At 42.2% G+C, this 18,981-nt stretch overlaps 1 protein-coding gene across 5 annotated transcripts in view; it reads left to right on the top strand.

The window, feature by feature from the left end:
* The window catches only part of TEAD1 (TEA domain transcription factor 1), a 157,774-nt gene that overhangs the window by 44,904 nt on the left and 93,889 nt on the right, over nucleotides 1-18,981 (top strand). For 4 of the 5 annotated variants that reach the window (XM_027699687.1, XM_027699670.1, XM_027699677.1 and 1 more), the window contains exon 2: nucleotides 8,821-9,074. In XM_027699687.1, the coding sequence (XP_027555488.1) occupies nucleotides 8,927-9,074 (148 nt within the window). In that variant the 5' untranslated portion in view covers nucleotides 8,821-8,926. Of the gene's footprint in view, nucleotides 1-8,820; nucleotides 9,075-18,981 lie in introns of those variants that run through there. The other variant, XM_027699660.1, reaches the window with a different exon arrangement.

Genomic DNA, 18,981 nt, shown 5'->3' with positions numbered 1-18,981 from the left:
GCTTAGGGAATTGGGGAAACAAACGATTTCAGAGCTACATCTAGACAGAATGACTTGCCAGGTCCATCATATGTGTGAGTAGTGGATCATATGTGGTCCCAGCAGGAAGCTAGTAACACGCCAGAGATCAAGGATGTACCTAATTCTGGTATTTATAACACTTGGTATGTGGTATTAATAGTTCCAGCTTGGCTTCTGAGGTACAAAATTACTAGTCGTGCTCAGTGGTGCTGTGGGAAACAGGGCAGTTACAGCAAACTACAAAGACGAGATCGTCTGTCTGCACATGGGAAAGCTATTGACTGCATTTACATCATTCCCATAGCCCCAGGTAGATGGGACTGAAACAGTAGGAAAACCACCAGTAGATGCAGAAGATGGATGGCTCCAAAGTTATTCAATGTGTTTGTGTCTATATCCAGATCCGGATCCCAAAGCTATGTATATGGAGAGGTAGGGGAGATATGAACAGCACTGGAGCTGAAGGAGGGCCAGTGTCTGTTTTCTTAGGGCATTTATACTATAATTAATAATTTGTGGAGTCACTGGGAAGGCACAGAGCCTCTGTGCAGAAGGAATCCCTGTCTCAGCTTCCACTGGGTGACTGAACTTAAGGCATTCAAGGAACAGACAGTTATTGCACGTAAGCAAGAAGTGCATCTATTTTTGTGTCCCTTTTCCCAGTCTTGTATGTCAAAAAACCTATTGCCCTGACAGCCACATGTACTAGCTTTTGTTTTCTGTTTACATGTGTTGGCAGCAGAATGAATTATAGTGACCTGCCAAACACGTGCTCCGTGAACATGGCCCAAGCAAAGCAGTGGCTGCAGACTGAAGGTCTGAGGTCCCCTGAGGGACCTTCTGCGGCCTCTACGTACAGGCCTTGGGGTTGGGAAATGTTTCTTACAGACCTGCAGTGCGGTAGCTTTGGGCACTGACATTTTCAGTGCCAAAGAACAGTTCTCTGGCCAGCCCAAGCCCACTTTCTTTAAGAGCGGAGCCTCCCCTCCCTGTATGGACAGACCCGCCTTGGCCACCGACCATTCCTCTAAAAGCTGAATAATCGGCCATTGAGCGAAATATTAATAATCCCCATTTCACAATATATAGCAACTTTTGCCACAGGAAAGTCACAGCTGGAGCACAGCTGGGGCAAGCACGGCATGGCATTACACTGGTAGTAGATGCTGCCATTCACAAACCATGTCCCCGTTGGGTGACAGGAGGGGCACGGTCAGCTCCCGCTGCACAGCACAGCAGCTGGGTTGTTGCACAGTCTCTCCCTGCAGTGGCAAGAAGAAAGGCTTCTCCTTCTGAGGGCTGGTAAATATTTTATCCTTTCCTTCGCTTCGTGTTGGCAATTAGCAAAAGCAAGTCAGACACGGCGCTCAACGTTCTTCGTCCTGCCGAGTGCCAAGTCATAGTTAGAATAATCTTTGTTGGTTACCACCTCAATGCAGTACTGGAGCTGGGTGAAATCCCAGGAACACCCTTATAATTGAAGCCAGCTGGGTGTAAATGAGCACTAGCACCTAGGATGAGTGTGGCTGCTTCGGTATCACAGGGGAAGGAATCGTATCTCCAACAGCTGTGACTGTAATGAGATAGGCATTCACAACGGGTGTGTTGAGATTCACCAACCCGGTGATAACTCGGTAATCTGTGCAGACCATGGCCCTCGAGTGGTGTGTAGCCCCTTAGAAAGCAGTTTTTCAAGCTGGATTGCTGGTCACTAGCTAGTTAATATGTATGGTTTTGAAACTGTAGATGCTTGCAGAAGGTGTCCCGGTGAGCCAGCACAAAGCTGACAGAGCCCAGGAGTGTGGTGTAATCACAGTCAGAATCCAGTCGTTTCCCCACTGAGAAGATGAACTATTTTATTAACAGTATGAAATTAAAACTAATGGAAAAGAAAACTGGGTTGGAGTCAATGACTCAGTATCCTTACAACAATAATCATATATCAACAAAAGCAGCTTTTGGAAAAATAAATAAATGAGGCCCTCAGAGTGGTACCAAGTACTCTTTTCACTTGCATAAAGAATGCAGAGATGAAAGCTGTTTGCAAAGGGAAGAATTCCCATGTATTAGCATCAACCCACTCTTTGCTGAGTAATCTGTTTCTATAAGCAAAAAAAAAAAAAAAAAGAGCAATTCAAGGAGAATGCATTGTTTCTTTTTATAAATAGTTCATATAATCCTAATTTCACATTTAGGCCTATATGCTGCCTACTCTTGCAGATCTAAGTCATTCTTTGTTCAGTAAGTTTCCTCAGAGTTTGTGAAAATACACATGTAAATCTTCTCAGATGATCAGGGTGCAGAGTTCTATTGGAAGAAAACTGTAACTTCACTGATGTTATGTTACATGTTTTTGGTATTTTACACACTGACATGGCACTGTCTGTCTTCCTACTACTTTTATGTTTACCCTGAGTGCAGTAGTTGAGGAGAAGAAAGTGCACCTGAATTCACTGCATAATGCACTCGCTTCAGAAAAAAGCATCATGTGCTCTTCACAGGTGTTCTGTAGCTGCAGTTGAACTGATCATGTTATTCCTGCACAGATCCCAAAGACAAATCTGAAATAGGTAGCTTGCAGTTAATACATAGCTTGAATCCCAAGCAAGAAATGGTAACTTCTACCTTAGGACAACAAAGGTAGTTTATATGAACGATAGAAGGTACGTGGAAGCTCATTGCATGCAACTATGTGATCACCAAAAAAGCACAGCATCAGAATTTCTTCCTGAAGTGTTCATGCAATCAGAGAAAAACTCATTTTATTTCATTTCAGTGGCAAATGTGAATGGCTGAATTAGTCCGACTGAGTTTTATAGGGAAACTTTATCCTACAAATGGGCTGATTCTCTGTCTCCTGGTGCTCTTTCTTCTTAGAGGGAATAACTGCTGATAAGTAGAACTTGTAACAAAAACACAATATAAAGTCATTTTAATCTAATGATTTCACCACTGAATGCTCTGTAAATTATTTACATTTTTATTCTTCATACTGTGTTATATCCTTTCCTCATAAAAAGAAATTCTGTATAAAATGGCTTGAATATATATAGTGTTTTCCTGAAAGTAATGCCTGAAGAATGCCTCAATGAATCAGGAAAATCCATACATACTTACCCATCACAGCTAGAAAATCCACAGTGTAAATTTCTTTTTAAATAAAAAAGTTAATTTTTTTAATATGCTTGACTTGCATAAGCACTTTAAAGATACTTTTACTGGCAATATAGAAACAAAATCCTGGTAAAATTCAAGCTTTCCACCAGTTCCATATTTAATTTAATCAGTGCAGAAAGAGCTTGAGAAATCTGGATATGACGGCAGGAGTTGGGCAGTTCAACAGATATCTGGAAGCACTGGGGGGTGGCTGGGGATGAGGCAGCCTCATCTCCTAAAACTCCCATGGAGAGTTCCAACAGGAGATGGAGCCTTCTCCTCCCCAGCCTGGTGGTTTGGTCCTCCCCCATCCTGGCTGCCTTGATGAGCTACTTCGCAGGTGGCTTTTGCCAGTGATGCGCATGCAGCAGGATACCCAGCAGGATGCCCAGCAGGATGCCCAGCTCCTGTGCAAGGAGACTGCGCTGAGTGAAGGAGCGTGGAGCCTTCCCACCTGCAGTGGGAAGGAAGCCTGGTTTTGCCTGGATTCCTGCCCTGCAGCTGACAAAGCTGTCTGGTCACTAGGACATGTGGGAAGTCTCTTGGGCATCTGGATTCCCCCACGCCTAGTCAAGGATGTGCTCCCAGTGCAGTTTTCCTCCTGTTGGGGCTGAGTCTCATGGAATCTTGTAGTTTGTTTCTCTACCTCAGACAGGGCTGATCATTGATCCTGAGAAACATTTGTGTCACCTTCTCTCAACAACCTCTCTTCTCCAGCAGTTCCCCTGTGCCCTCAGATGCTTCCGGGGTGTGACTTGGTAGGGTCAGAACAGTCTTCCAAATGACCAACCTTCAGTTTTCTTGCTGCAACTTATGTTCTTTGCTTCCTACCCTATCCTTGGTAGAAATGGCCAAGAGTTGCTTCTCTGTTTTGCTTTTACCTTTTCCTTATTTGAAAGTGGTTATCTTCTCACATCAGTCTTCTCTAAATTTAAACAAACCTAATTCCTTTCCTAGTAGGTCATGTTTTCTAGATCTGATAACTTTCTTCCTCTGGATTCTCTCCAGAGCTTTAGCACTCCAGCTGTGGATTTGCACTGCTGAACAAAGCAAAAGGAAAATCCCATGGGCCTGCAACATTTCAAGCCTTCAGAGAAAACTTGCCATCTGCAAATTTAGAATTAGTTGGTTTTTACTCATCTGCTCATTATCATCTTGATGTTTATAAAAAACTTGTTGAATTCCCGATCCCATTGTTTTTATATAATTGAAGCTGAGTTTGTTCACAAATTAAAAATAAAATGTATTCTTAAAAGTGTAATTTACCCCTTCAACACTCAAAATCTTTACCTCTAGAATTAAAAGTTTTTCTGAAAGACAGGTTTTAGGAATATTGGTCTGGTTGAAAGAATGATTTGGTAGCCATCTACAGCTATTCATAGCCAGAAGATCAGTGTGGATAACAGCACTGGTGCTTTCTCACTTGCCAGTTCTTGCAGGTGCCATTGTAGATTATCTCAAAAATACCTACACTGCATCCCCTTCAAGCAGACACAATTTAGAAGACTTGGGAGATATAATGTTTTCTTTCTCAGACACGTCTCAGAATCAAGGCATGTTTTCAGTCATTCTCGTGTTCCTGCACCAATATCTGCAGAGTATTAATCCTCCTCCAGTGGTTATGTGACACCACAGTGAAGGCACCATTTGGCACCTGTACACTGAAATTCAAGAAAGTAAATGAATTAAACAAACAGAGAAAATGGTTTAACTTTTGCAAGATATTATGAAATAGGATTCGTCTCTAATGACTTTTGAAAGACAGTGTTTTCATGTTGGTTCATTGTGCAAATATTGAAGGGTATGAAACATATCAAGGCCTTAAATCTGCACTTGTCCTACGCTCCTGTGAGGAGCTATTGATCTCAGTTGTTGGTCTGTGAGCAGCAGCTTTCTGGGCAAGTCCAGGTTTGCATTGCTCATAAAGTGAAAGCATAAGAGAATGTTTTGTGCAAGTAAAGAAACCATTCCCTTGATAAGAAGTTGCAGACTGTCATTTGGTTTTAGTTAAATACATTGGTTTGATCAGCCCTGACAACAGCTAGTCTTATTTCTCTGCGTTTTTAAAGTAATTTTTCAAGTTACTCTACTGAGGGAACATAATGATAATAAGTCCTATCTTGTACCTCATCGAGCTGTCTTGAATGGATTGGCTATAAAACCTGTTTATAAAATCCATTATTGCCCCTACTAATTTCTCCATTCCTAAATGTAACAGAGAAAAAGTGTCTTAATAACTGAACAACAAAAGTTATACTTAGAACTGACTTAACTGGAGAGAATGGAAAGCAACTGCAGGAAAGATGCATTCGGGCTTGCAGCTAAAGGAGTTTTATGCACAGGGGAAACTGTCTTGAAATATGTAAGACTGGTGTTAGAAGGAAAACTCTAGTTAGGAGAGACCTCCTAAACTGCAGTAGTGTGCTTTAAATAATCCTAGAATGATCTGTCATGTGTACAAGCTCTGATTCTGGTGAAGGGAGGTGGGGTTAATTACCCCCAGGAGCTTAACTCTTTGTCTGCTGGAAGTTGGTATTGTAAGATTTGGAGTTTGCTAATATAAAGAAGGCTTGCTTTTAAAAAAATTTTTTATAAATTTAAATTGGATTGTAAATCCACGTTTCACATGCGATTCATAGCTCATTAGAAATGTAAAACAAAGTTCATCTGTCGACAGCTTGTATTATTTTTGATAATCATGCAGAACTTCAGCATAATAGGTCTGAAATTTTTCATCACAGTCGGTCCCTAGAATTCAAGCTAAGAAGGACGTGGAATTGCCTTTTGATATGCAGAGGTGAGCTGGAAGTGATTAACCGAGTTAGTTCATTATTTTCCTGAAATAAGAGGGAGTCATTTAGCAGTTGTAATACAAGTTTTTTTTCTCCTTGGTCCTCTAGATTGATCTGTAGTGTCAGCATTCACCAAAATAGAAATCACTGAAAATAACCTTCAGTATGAGAGGTTTTCTTCCAGCAGGTTGCTTCCTGACCCAATTGTACAGATGTTTTGGAAGAAACTTTTGGTTGTCTTACATTTTAGAGGGTGGAATAGTAGCTACTAATGCCTCAAGATGATATCCAAGTATGTAAAAAGGAATGGGAAGGGAGATAGCACCTTAGTGAAAATTCACCAGTAAACACAATGCAAGATATAACATGAATATCAAGTAACATTAATTACTTTAGAGCCTCACTGTGATCCTTGTGCTTTTTAATTATTTCAGCATAATGTAATAACAAGGGCTGGTTTACAGGGCGATAATAAGACTTGAGGCTACAACTGTGACAGATTTTGTAAGCAGAGGGTGGTTGGGCTGAGCAAAAGCTGCCTGTGGCTGTGCTGTGCATTGCGTGCTGTTGGGCCTGGGATCAGGGAGGGGAAGGATTTCCTCCTGTAGTCACCTTTGAAGAACAGACCTAGTAAAGAGTCCCATTTGGTGCTGTCTTGTGGTGAAATGCTCAGTCATGGCCTCGATCATGTGAAGTCAATGAATCCTCCAGTAGCCATTTTCCCCTGCACTATGGCAATAAAACTGAAACCTCCCTAATTATCCCTGTTAACATTCAATTACCTCTCGTTTTCCTAAAATTCCCCCTGTATGTGAAGGCTTAAGTGGACATGATTGTTTCCTGTCAGTACTTTCCCAGTATCGCTGTGTTTATGCTTTGGCTTTAATCTTACATACAAGATTCAACTCTTGCAGGGGTTGAATCAACCATTCAGCCTTCTGAGGATGAGGAAGGATGGTGTGTTTCACTGTTTTACCAAGGTTTACATCTCCCTTCATGTGATGAGAATTTAAAAATTTTGTACATTCTGGATTTCCCAGACAATAAGTGGTGCATTTGGCCAGACTTCTCACCCACTTACCATTTGTGTGTGGTTCCCTGTGAATCCATCTGCTCTCTCATTATCAGTTATTAAAAGGCGTTTGAGGCAGTGATTAGCCTGGCGATTGCTGTGCTGAAATGTTCAAACCAATGTGAAGTTAAGAAATGCCTCATTTATAGAAACAGACGTGCAAGTAAAGGAAAATCAACTTCTTGGGAGTCCATTTCACATGCACTGATCCCTCCGAGCTCTTGTTAAGAGCCTGCAGAAGTGGAAATACCCCATACTTTGGACGTCAGACTGGCAATGTTGGTCTGTGAGGCTGAGAGGCTGCTCCCTGTTTCCCCGGTTTCAGCTCTGTTTTTTTTGCAAGACACCGTAGTCTCCGAGGTACCGGACTGTCAGGTTTTGGTTATCTCTAGCGATTGGATGATTGGGGAGTTCAGGTGAGGGCTGCTGAAAATATTTCCTCTTTCAGGGAGTTCTCCAGCCCAAAGGTGTTTCATCAGAGGTGTCATGGCCTTCCATGTACAACCTCCCCTTCTTTCTCTGTGGGGTGAATGCTGTTCTGCCACTATCCCATTTGTTTTATGGGCGTCCTGTGAGATCCCAGTGAGAGGTGTGTCAGCATGAGGATGGAGGTGTGCAGAAGGGGAAGCCCCTCTCTTCTGCCTCAGCAGAGTAAAACTGTTATAGTTTAAGGATTTTGAGTGTTCACACAGCAAACTGGATTTTTAAGTGCGTTTGCAGCTCATGTGTGCGTGTTTGAACACTCCCATCCACTTAGATTAGTTAGAGTCACCAAACTTCTTCATTTTTCAAAATAAAACTGCATTATGCCTAGACATGTTGAGCCAAATCTGTTCCTGGTGTTATTTCACTGACTTCCCGAAGAATTACACCAGAGGTGAATGTGGTCTGGTATAGCAGCTTTTTTGCCTGGAGCGAGTCTTTATAGCAGAGTTGTATTTCTCTCAAAAATATAAAAGGAACACTGACAGATCTGCAGCTCTGCTGGTGTGAGCAGGTGCAGCTATATTAAATTATTTCTTATTAAATTGATTCAGCAACTTGAAGCTTGTAATTTTTGTTCTGCTATGGTTCTGTGACAGAGACCTTTTAAATCAAGCAAAGCATATATCTTTTCTTGTAATTCCTTTCTCTGATATTATCATTTAAAAAATTTCTTCTTGTATGTAGCTCAGATTCTTATTGCATTATTTATTTGGGTAAGATCTGAAAATTTCAGCCTTTTCCACTTCATTGCATTGAGCTGTGTCATCACTAGTGTAATTCCATTTACTCCACTGACATCCGGATGAATGTGGACAATAGTTTTTGCTTTTGTTTTTAGGTTCAAGTGGGTTTAGGCTCTGGTGGTCACTGTGGCATAAATTGGTGTGCTTCCCTTCCAGCCAGTGGAAGTATGCTGATTTACTCCTGCCTGAGGGTCTGGCTTGTTATTTTAAGGGTGCCAGTCTTCAGCCAGATGAAATGTGGCTGGAGAGTTTTTCCAAGTATTAAGACCCACTTTGTCTATCTGTGAAAAATAACCTGATGCTCTATGCCTTCATGTAATTGCACACAGAAAATGTGGTAGAGTTCCCCTTCTGACAGCCTTATTGCTCCACCTGTGCTCATTTGAGGTAGAATGGTTATTAGTTTTTCACTTTTCCTGGGTGCATCCCATGCTCACATTACAGCCATTCCTGCTCAGCTGCAGTTAACTTAGCATCAGAAGTAGACAGAAATGTTTGCCTGGAGTTCCATGTCTTTAATGCCTTTTGGGGTTGTTTGTTTGTCTTGCAGGTTTATTTCCTTGAAGACTCCAGGCTTAGGCTTGGAGACCCCAGCCATCACCATTGAGCCCAGCAGCTGGAGCGGCAGCGAGAGTCCTGCCGAAGATATTGAAAGAATGAGTGATTCTGCAGATAAACCTATTGACAATGATGCAGAAGGTGTCTGGAGCCCTGACATTGAACAGAGCTTTCAGGAGGCTCTAGCTATCTATCCACCATGTGGGAGGAGGAAAATCATCTTATCAGATGAAGGCAAAATGTATGGTAAGTGGTACGCGTTTTAGCCTTCGGAAATAATTGTGCCAATGAGAACTGTAAAGCCCAGCTTGTTTTCACACAAAATTCCTAGTTCTGATTTTGGTACCTTTGGAGTAAACCTGGAAGAAATCAGTGAAGTTGACGGAGCTCAGCTGGGCTGATGTGGTGGTCAGGACTGTCTGAGCCAGTTCCTTCACGACTGGCACTAGGAAGCAATATTGACACAGAATTGTGCCTCTAACAAGTGCTGTGCTGTGGCTGAATGTGAATGTTTAAAAGAAACTTCTAAATGTGTCACTCCTTGGGCATAGAAGAAGTAAGCATTTTTCTTCGTTTTTCAATAAATGGTGAAGACAGGGAAATGAGAAGCACTGTCTGCGTGGTGGTGTGGCAGATTTTGCAATACCAAATTGAAAAGTGATAAAGTTCTTGTTGCATACAGAAGCCTCCCGATGAAAGAGGAAAGTTAGGGGTGCCTTTGCATCTCTTTTCTTTTTTTTTTCCCCCCTTTTCCCTTCCCTCCGTGCGAACTGCTACAAATCAGATGACGTGCTGACAGCATTCCATAAATACGGGCTCCGCGGAGGGATACTGACATCTGCACGCACCGTCGGGGCTCTGTGGCTTTCGTCCCGCTCTCGTTTTTTACTTTCCCATTTTGCAAACGCCTCCTGGGGACCGGCAGAGCCCCTCCCTGGGGTGCCCGTGCGGTGGGTGGCTGTGCCCTGGGGATGCTCTCCCTGGTGGGTGGCTGTGCCCTGGGGACGCTCAAACACTGGCTCTGTACCTGGCCGGGCAGCCCCAGGCAGGGGCGGGGGCCCAGCCCCGAGCAGATGGTGCTGCAGCTGCCACCAGCTGTGCCCCCCGCCTGAGGTCATGGAAACAGGGACTCTGCTGCTGCTGCTGCCGGGACCGGGCCCCCCGGCCCCCTCCGCAGCTGCCGTGTGACCCCGGCGGCCACACCAAACAGTCGTGTCTGGGGGAAAAAAAAAAAGGGTTGGGATGAAGCATCTCAGCTGCCCTTGGCAGAAAGTTGCTGGGGCCGGGTTTCCTGCCTGGGTGTTTGCTTTTTTTCCCCCCCCCGCTTCTCCCGCCCTCCCGTTCTGCCACTGCCCAAGGGAATATAATCTCTCGTCCTCTCCTTCTCGCCCCTTTCCGCCTGTTTTGATTGCATTTTGATGCTCTTATTTTCCTTTGGAAAGGGGAGATGATTTGCCTAATTAGAAGGTTGTGCTCCTTCTAGGAGTACATAAACATGTATATACAAACAAGCTTATTGTGTACTTATGCTCAAAAGCTCTACTTAGGCTTGAACAGCCTCATCAGCCAAAATAACTGTGGCTGCATTTTTTTTTAATCAGGATCCCTACAACCACACTAGTCACCCCTGAAATCCAATTTTTGCTGTTTTGAAGCATTTTTTGTGCCGTTGTATAAATTAAAGAAATTAACTTATTTATCCATTCATTTTGACAATCACTGACTTCATTTGATGGTTCTCTAATCCTGAATGTTAAGATTTGTTGAATTATATATGTATAAAGCTATTTGTGCATATCTAGTTGCTGATTAATACTGGTAGCTAGTAGTACCATAAGCATATGTACATCTCATATTTATACTAATCCTAAGTCAAATATAGTTTATTTTCAATCAAAAAAGGATCTATGTGTGCTTGATGCTGAAAACCTGACTTAAAGCGTTGCCCTGATTCAGAAGAAAAAAAATGTGTTAGGAAGTGCAAGGGTACTCTGTGAGCAGAATTTACATCCTGACTTTGCAGTGGATGAACTCATGTTTTCATTCTTCAAGCTGAGTAACTGCTTTGTAGTGTTTGAGGATTTATTGAAACCATGCTAGGTTTCTGAGGACTTTTCTAATAGAGTCTTATGGCCCTGAGAGCATAATTGTTCTCAAAGGATTTTGAAATCAAAACAGTGTAAGTGTTTTAGATTCTGTGTGGCATAATGAAAATAATTTAATGCCTTTTAGTGGCATACCAAGTTTATTTCACTTACAAGAGAGACATTGCAATATCTCTAAGCTTCCATAGTGTTGGGGGATATTGTAATGTGTCAGTAATTCATGAACCTTGTAAGACAAAAGGTCAAGAGAGCACCATTTCATTTTCTATCTGAAATTACCTTTAGATATAGGCGCAAGAACAAATATGATTTTTATAGAGGCAAATATAATGATCACTCTGTGTGGATTAAGTTAAGCAATTGTAGTTTTTGATCTTTGGAGGGAGACTTTGAGAAGAGCAGGGATTTTGCTTGAAGAAATATTTTATAAGTCTCTGCCTTTGATTTAATGAGAGCTTTGCGACATTCGTGTAAGCAGAAGCCAGAGTTTCTTCACTGTTCTTTGTGGTGGTCTAAAACCATCCTTAAACTGGCATTTCTAAGAGCTCTGTGTACAGACTCTTGGTCAGATGGCTCAGGGGGACCTGGTGGATTGCTCAAGGAGGACTGGGGGGCATGAAATCTGAGGGTTGAGGGTGGCCAAGGGGCGCCTGCCCCTGGTGCCACCTGGGCAGGAGCAGCGTGTCCCACTGATACTGAGGGACATCTGTGACCTCTCTGGGCAGCCTGAATCACTTCAGCTGTTCTCTACAGCTGAGATCTCGGATGAAGGAGGGAAGGGAAGGGGAGGGTGTTTTCCTCTCCCCTTGCCTTCCCAAAAAAGTAACTTAAGGCACAAGAGGATGAAGAGAACAAAAGACTTCTGATCCTATACCCACAGAAAAGGGTTGCAGGGCCCCATGGCTGGGAAGTGAAAGAGGATGTCTAGACTTTTTTTTTTTTTTGCCTTAGGGCATCCTCAGGCTATAAAGGCAAAGCTATAAATGCTCCTGTGCAAGACCAGGAGTGTTTCAGGCTGCTGCTGGCCCAGGGTTGTGGCTCCTTGAAGAAACCCTTAGAAAAGAAAATGAAAGCTTAATGAAACTCTTGTTTTTAAATTAATAGGAAATGATTGGGTAAGAAGCAAAGACACTTGTTTTGGTTCAGATGGGTAAATTCCAGGAACTGTAGTTTGGAAATTCTTGAGAGAGAGGGAATGCACGGTGAGGCCAAGGGAGCAAGGATAAGCTTTCTGCAGGAAAGCACTATCCATCACTTCTTTTCCTCTTTTCCTTGTGCATGTGGTTCTGAAGTCTTAGAGTGCTGGTTTTGCTCCTAGTGCAGAACTGACTAAAAGTAAATAAAATTAAAGAAAGGTGAGGATGGTATAAGTATGAAGGCTTGAAGGAGGATAGAGGAACACATCTATAAGTTGATGCTCACACTCTTTGTGGAAGCAGGCGAGCGTAGCCCATAGAGGAGAGACAAGAGTTCTTAGACCCATTTTCATTTGTCTTGCAAGGTATTTGTAAGATTTTTTTTAATCTGTACCATTTCAAAAGAAAAATTGATCAAACACAAATCCCATCCACTGGTACAAAGTGGGACACCCTATAATTCGCCTTCCCTCTCAGAGATCCATTCCCATGAATTTCCATGTCCTTGTTTATCAGCACATAGTAAAACTCAAGCCCATTAGAGGGCATTGGCTGTCCTGTATTTGTACTTTCTTCCGATTGTTGGTCTTTTACTGCTGACAGTTTAGTTGCTTGTAGCAATTCCTGTGAACTCACTTATTGGCAGGATATTTGCCTGTGCTTGTCTTTGCTCCTGGGAGAGTGTTTTGGAAAAGATTACAAGAATGAAAGCTGCTGTGAAATGCAGCCCTACTGTTATCCCTGGTGTAACACTGAAGTCAGTGGAATTACAACGAGAATGGATTTGGCCCTGCATGCACATTTTCATCTTTTTTTTTTTTTTTTTTTTTTAATTTAGCTATAGAGAGAAGTAGCTTTAGTGCAGTTCTAGGGACGATGCCAAAGTGCCATAAGCTGCTAGCAAGTGTAATATGCCTGCAGGCATGTTGCTGTCAGCACTGCTAACTTAGCCTCAAGGTAGCAAAGGTGGCTTTTGCCTTTAAGACATGAACATAATTTAAACTTAAATTTTGAGACCTGTAAACAGCTCTTCAATTATAAATTTGCATTGGGGGTATTCGTCTCTGCAACAAAGCTGCTTGAATGCATGTAGTGATCATTTGAAAAGCAAGTTTTGTAGCATCTTTAGTTGTTTTACAGAGAAGAACGAGTACTAATTAACGTAAGGAGGTGTACAGCAGCCATTCAGAACTGTTGTATATGTTTATTAGGTTATACATAAAATCTTTTGCTATGCACTGCCATGACAGTAAAGGGAAAATGATACTTTCATAAAAATTTCATCTCAGATAATAGAATTTTTGCATGATGAGCAATAATAGTCTTCATTTACAAAGCACCTTGTATAACCTGAATATTAAAATTGAACTTTGAACTAGTACATTGACAAAAGAAATCCTATTCTGTAGGCTTGTGTGATTCTGTAGCTAACTGCTATTATTTGGTGTTTTTCTGGGTTTCTAATGGGAAACTGTGAGGTAAATAGCTTTATGAAGAATATGGTAACATGGTATAAATTATTTTTACTACTGCTTTTAATTTTAAAAGTCCCATGCAAGTTACTGCCTCTATAAAGCCATTGCTACCTTATAAACTTTCCACAGTATTAAATATATTTGAATGTGAATAAGGTATTTGGAGTGATGAAATACCAGATGTGCAGTATCTGGTTGCATGTTTATTCATCTGTTACTGCAATCACTGTACAAAGATACGCTCCTGTATTTTTTTTCCTTTTTTTTTTTTTTTCTTTTTGGTCTCACAGCAACAGGCACCAACTGCAGTAGGAGATGGGACTCCTATTATGAAAGTTGCTGTTTGGGTTTCTTAGGTTGTAAACAAATGTGTCCGGAAACATTCTGGCAGGGCTGCGCTTGCTCGGGCGTTATGTCACGGCAGGCTGTGCACGCCTGTGCCGAGCCACTGGCCAAGAGGGAAAGGGGACCAAGGGCCAGGGATGTGGTGTCCGTTTGAAAAGTTTCTGCTTCGAAGTACTTGGATGATGAGCAAACCTGCCTGTGAACGTTTTTGCAATCTGTTGATGTTCTTGCAGGATCAGCGCGCTGTGCTTGCAAGGAGGCGATCTGGTTTTGTGAGCTGAGCAACAGGCACTACTGTCAATGGAAACGAGGGGTTGTTGGCCTTACTCGTTGTTGAGGATTTCTGAAATGTGGGGGGACAGAGTTTCATCTTTCTGCTTGGGCTTTCAAGAGTAAATTGTTCAATGGTTTGAGATAAAGTGGCAGAGTCTTCACAAGGGAGTTTTTTTCTTTTTCTGTTTTTTCCCTCTGTCATAACCTGTCATCCTCAAGAGGAAATATAAGTGGGACAGTGAGAGTTGTGTGTGATAAGGGTATCGGCTCCTAATGGGGGAGCAGGCAGAAGAGAGCAGGCTGTGGGGAAGCACCACACCTGAAAGTGTTGGTAATGTTGTGGAAGCTCATACATAGCACAGCAACCGACTATTCCATTTGGCTGTGTTGGGTTAGGAGGGTAATGTATTCCAAAGGAACTGGGAAAATATATTAGAAGGTTTTGCTGAAAAATTAGGCATCAGAAAGAGCAGGGCATCCTTTGAAAGTGATTTTTAGCACTTCAGTTTTGTCCTCTCTCCTAAACATGTTCTCTTCAGTCATCCCTATAAAGGAGAACTCACAGAAAGTTGTTTATAGCCTGTTTGTGGGAAACAGTGTCAAGAAAACGGTGTGGCTGCTGCCCAAGTGTTCCAGTGTTTAGTAGGCACCCTTGCACGGAGGAGGAGTTACTAGCAACATCAGTTCTTGCCTAACCAAGTGGAAGATACCAGGGCAGGTTCTGATCAGGCACTTGACCACTTCAGAGTCATTTAATGGCTAATCCTTTTCAAATGGCCATACAGAGCAAGAGGGTGTTTCTCCTTTATGACATTGTTCCTTTAGTAATACCCTTGTTTAGAACTGACACGTGTTAGCATGAGAGCACTGAAGTGATGCAACCTCACTGGAACATCCAGGATACATTTAGGTGATTGTTGTCTAGTGTGATTTATATTAGCTTGTTTTTCTTCCAGCACTGGTTTCTCAAGATGAACTTGTGATCCTGTAATTGCAGAAGGCATAGTTTTGCAGCCTTAAGAAATAGAGTTGTCGCACTGGGAGGTAGTTAGAGCAGTCTTGATCAGGCTGATGTAGTGTGTTGGTTGCACAGTACTGAGAGATCAAGATAATTTAATACCCTGCATGTAGATAGCATAAAAGAAAATGGACTTATGTAATTGATCTCATTCCTTGTGGAACTGGGATTCCTCCTAGAAGCATGTTAGGGCAAACACCACCTGATTCAGACAACCTGGGAACAACTTGAGTTAGATAAGTAAGGGCCACATTCTCTTGGGGGTTGTGGTGGGCTGTCAGGTTTGAGTTCCTCTTCATGAGACCAGTCTAAGATTATGGTAGAAGCGTGTCCACTTCAAATACCGGCTGAGTGATCTCACACAATCATGGCAGCAGACCACTGACACACATCCCCAGTAAAGTTCTTATGTGGGGATGCAGAAGGTAAATTATGTTCATGTTGACACTCTTGCTCTTGGTGTCCTTATGGAAGCAGAAGAGGTAAGAAAACATAGAAACTGGTGTTTGGTAAAGAGAGAGACTTGCACAGTGAAAAAATTGACCCTTTAACTGCCGGCATCACCACCCTCACCATGGCTTGTACCAGCCTCTAAGAGCCTGGAATTGGGAGTCAGTTCAAGTCAGAGTAGGGGCCAGTGAGATGAGTGGTGAAACCCAGACATCTGAACCATGTTGGGAGGGAAACTTCATCCTAATGTTCCCGCTGTTCCCTTAGTGGATTTTCTCAGTGTGAGTGTGACAACAAATAACACTATGGGGAACAAGGAGCAATGGGTACACAACAACATTTTACAGCATCTTTGGTTTTCTGGGCACATGCAGTGTCCTGAGAAGTAGGTTGGTATCCCACCCCACACCTCACAGGAGTGAGACCGGGCTAACTGTTGGAGAGTAAATGCCGTGGTTGTTGTGACATGAGTCTTACACAATTCCCTGAGGGCCATGCTATTCAAAATTAATATGGATCTTAACTGTGTCTTACAGGGATTTCCTCACAGATGCATTCAGGATTTTTTTTTTTGTTTTTTTTGGTGATGCCCTTGAGAAGTTGCAGTAATACCATTGTATGAATATTTTCCTATCCTACAAACAGTTTCATGTGAGGCACTTGGTCTGGAACATCAGAGAGAAACACTCCAGGCTCTAGGCTTCCAGATGATTTAAGTCTGGAATTTCAGTTTAAGGAATTGGACACTAATGGATTAACAGTTTACAGACTTTCAGTAGGAGTAATGGTTTAGCTACTAGCAAAAGGCTCCTCTGAAGTTTTTCTGTTTTTTTTCTAGGCATACTCAGTGTTTACAGTGTATGATTAAGGAACATGTCTTTCTAAGCAAAAATAATATGAATTGGGGACATAAATGTGCTAATTCCATTTCATGAATGCTCTTTTAAACATAGAGAAGTGACATGTCTTGTTGGACCTATTGTAAAAGGGACAACAAAGTATCCCAAATTCACTACCGAACAGGAACCCTGAGAAAGCATAGCACACTGCAGGAGCTGCTGGGAAAACACCATTATAATTTTACCTATGGGGGACTGAAACACTGTTAATAGAAACTGTGATCAACACCACATTCTCTGGTGTGAGAAGTCAGCGTCACTGTCATAACTCTTTAATTACAGCCTTCCTACAACAGCCACCTCCAGCTAGGTCAAGCCTCCTGAGGATTTTCTGGATGTAGGTAGATTTCATGCTTTTGTGGAGATCTCCTTTGTATCTCGAATGGGGCAGTAAGCTTGACAGAGGTTACTGTGTGTACGAGCCATCAAAAAATTCCTGGTTTGGTTGCCCTCCTTGGAGGGAATACACAGGAGATCCAACAGGCAGTGATGGATTTGGCTTGGGCTGAATCTTGGTTTGTCTGTAGGCAAACGTACCAGAATTGATGTCTGATGGTTTTGGGGGCAGTGGCACAGAATATATGCCTAGAGGTGTTAGGGAGCATATTCCAGTAATCTGTGTGGAAGTAGAAGAGGTAGGTTATGCCAAGTTTGCATAAGTTTTCAGTATGCCTCATCATTGCAGCAAAGCTAAAACAGCTCAAGCTTATTTGCCTGAAGCTGCTTCACTTTTGCTTTCTTCTACCTTAACATCAACTGGTGTTTGGTTAGCACGGAAAAGAAAAGCATTAATTAAATAGAAATCACTGTTTAAATAGCCTTTTATGCCATGCTTGCAATGCAAATGAGTAGGGAACACAGATGAAAAATGCATCTTCAGCCACTTGTATTCAGCACCAGTTTTACCCCCAAACTAGGGAGTAACAGTACTGTCTTAAACATTGGGAAAAAGAAAATGTTAGCCCAAATGGTTCCAATTCCAGGGATTTGGGGACAGCAGGATTACTATGTTTATGGGTATAGTGAAAGTAGTCTTTGTATCATTTTAACAAATGCCTTCACGTGGTCTGGTAACTTCAGCATTTAATTCTTTGAACAAGAAATGCGTTTTCATTTGTTTAGTTCCTCCTGTTGGCAATAAAACTTTTAGTACAATTAATGGTGAAATAAATGTTTACTAATAGCTACATACATATATGCACATACATATATGTGCAAATACGTGTGTGTGTGTGTGAATAAAATGTGTTCTAGCCAATTCAAATGTACTTAGGAGACCTCAATAAGGAGATTTGTATGCAACAAATTGGCTACTTCTTGACTGGGACCTTCCTTCTTTGCTTTGGCAACTGAATGCAACCTGCTGTGAGAGCAATCTGCAAAGATATAGTATGATTCATATTTGTAGTCGTTATTAGATAGGTATGTAAGCATATATTTAGATAGGTGAAGTATGCAGGCATATATTGTCTGTTACATATTTAGACTGCATGGTGTATTTTTAGCTATAGGAGGCCCAATCACCAGAGGTTGGGAGAATTACTGTAAGGGATAGTGTACGGAGGAGCCGCCCGCAGAATTTTCCATCCTGCAAGGCAGGGAAAAGAGACTATTGGAGCTACATAGCTGGGTGTCCAGAGGAGTGTCATTAACAGGTGGGACAGTTCAGAAAGCCCTTTGGCCTGGCTGCCCCAAAGTCTGTTGATCTCTCTCAGCCCCCATTTGGAAGCAGTTTTCCCAGGTTTCAGCCTCCCACTGACCTTTGCGAGCGTGACACACACAGCTGGGGGCAGCATGGACTCTGGCATGTGAGGTTAGCAAAGTAGGAGGTAATAGGAGAGATGCATTAGAACTGGAAATACTGAGCAGAAATAAAAATGAGGTAAAATAGCCCATTAAAAAAACCCACTTCTATTAAAATCATGAGACAGGAAATTATACAAGTTGCCTTTGCCCAATGAAGAAGTCTAGAGAGACTAAATAACTTGTCTGATGTCATCAAGGGTTGGGAATTGAGGCCTCTTCCCCCACAGTGCCATCTGAGTTTTAATGCTGAAGGGGACCCTTTCACAGCTTATCCAGTGACCCTTAGGGAGCTTAGGGCAGCTGTGGCAAAACCATGTTCCTGCACCACATCCTGTGTGTGGGGAGAGCAGGCTGCATCTTCTGAAAAGGGCAATCTCTGCATAATGTGACCACAGGATGCCTTTCTCCTCTGATAGGGGAGTTGACTAAATGCCATTTTATTATTATTAGCCATTTGCTTAATACAGTAGTTCCTTGAAACCAAACAAGAAAAGGTCCTCGAGGTGCTTTATACTGTGTACAAATAATGGAGAGCTATAAGGAGTCTAATATTTATATGGAGAAGAGAGAGAAAATGGATGGGAAAGTGAGGTGATATTTAGCCCAATATTGATGCTCCATGAGATGATGTGGTCCTTCCACAGAG

This window comes from Neopelma chrysocephalum, unplaced genomic scaffold (assembly GCF_003984885.1).
Source record: "Neopelma chrysocephalum unplaced genomic scaffold, ASM398488v2 Primary Assembly neopelma1_24, whole genome shotgun sequence".
Lineage (NCBI taxonomy): Eukaryota > Metazoa > Chordata > Aves > Passeriformes > Pipridae > Neopelma > Neopelma chrysocephalum.
Note: the sequence above shows the minus strand (reverse complement) of the source record. Positions and strands in the feature narration are given on the sequence as shown.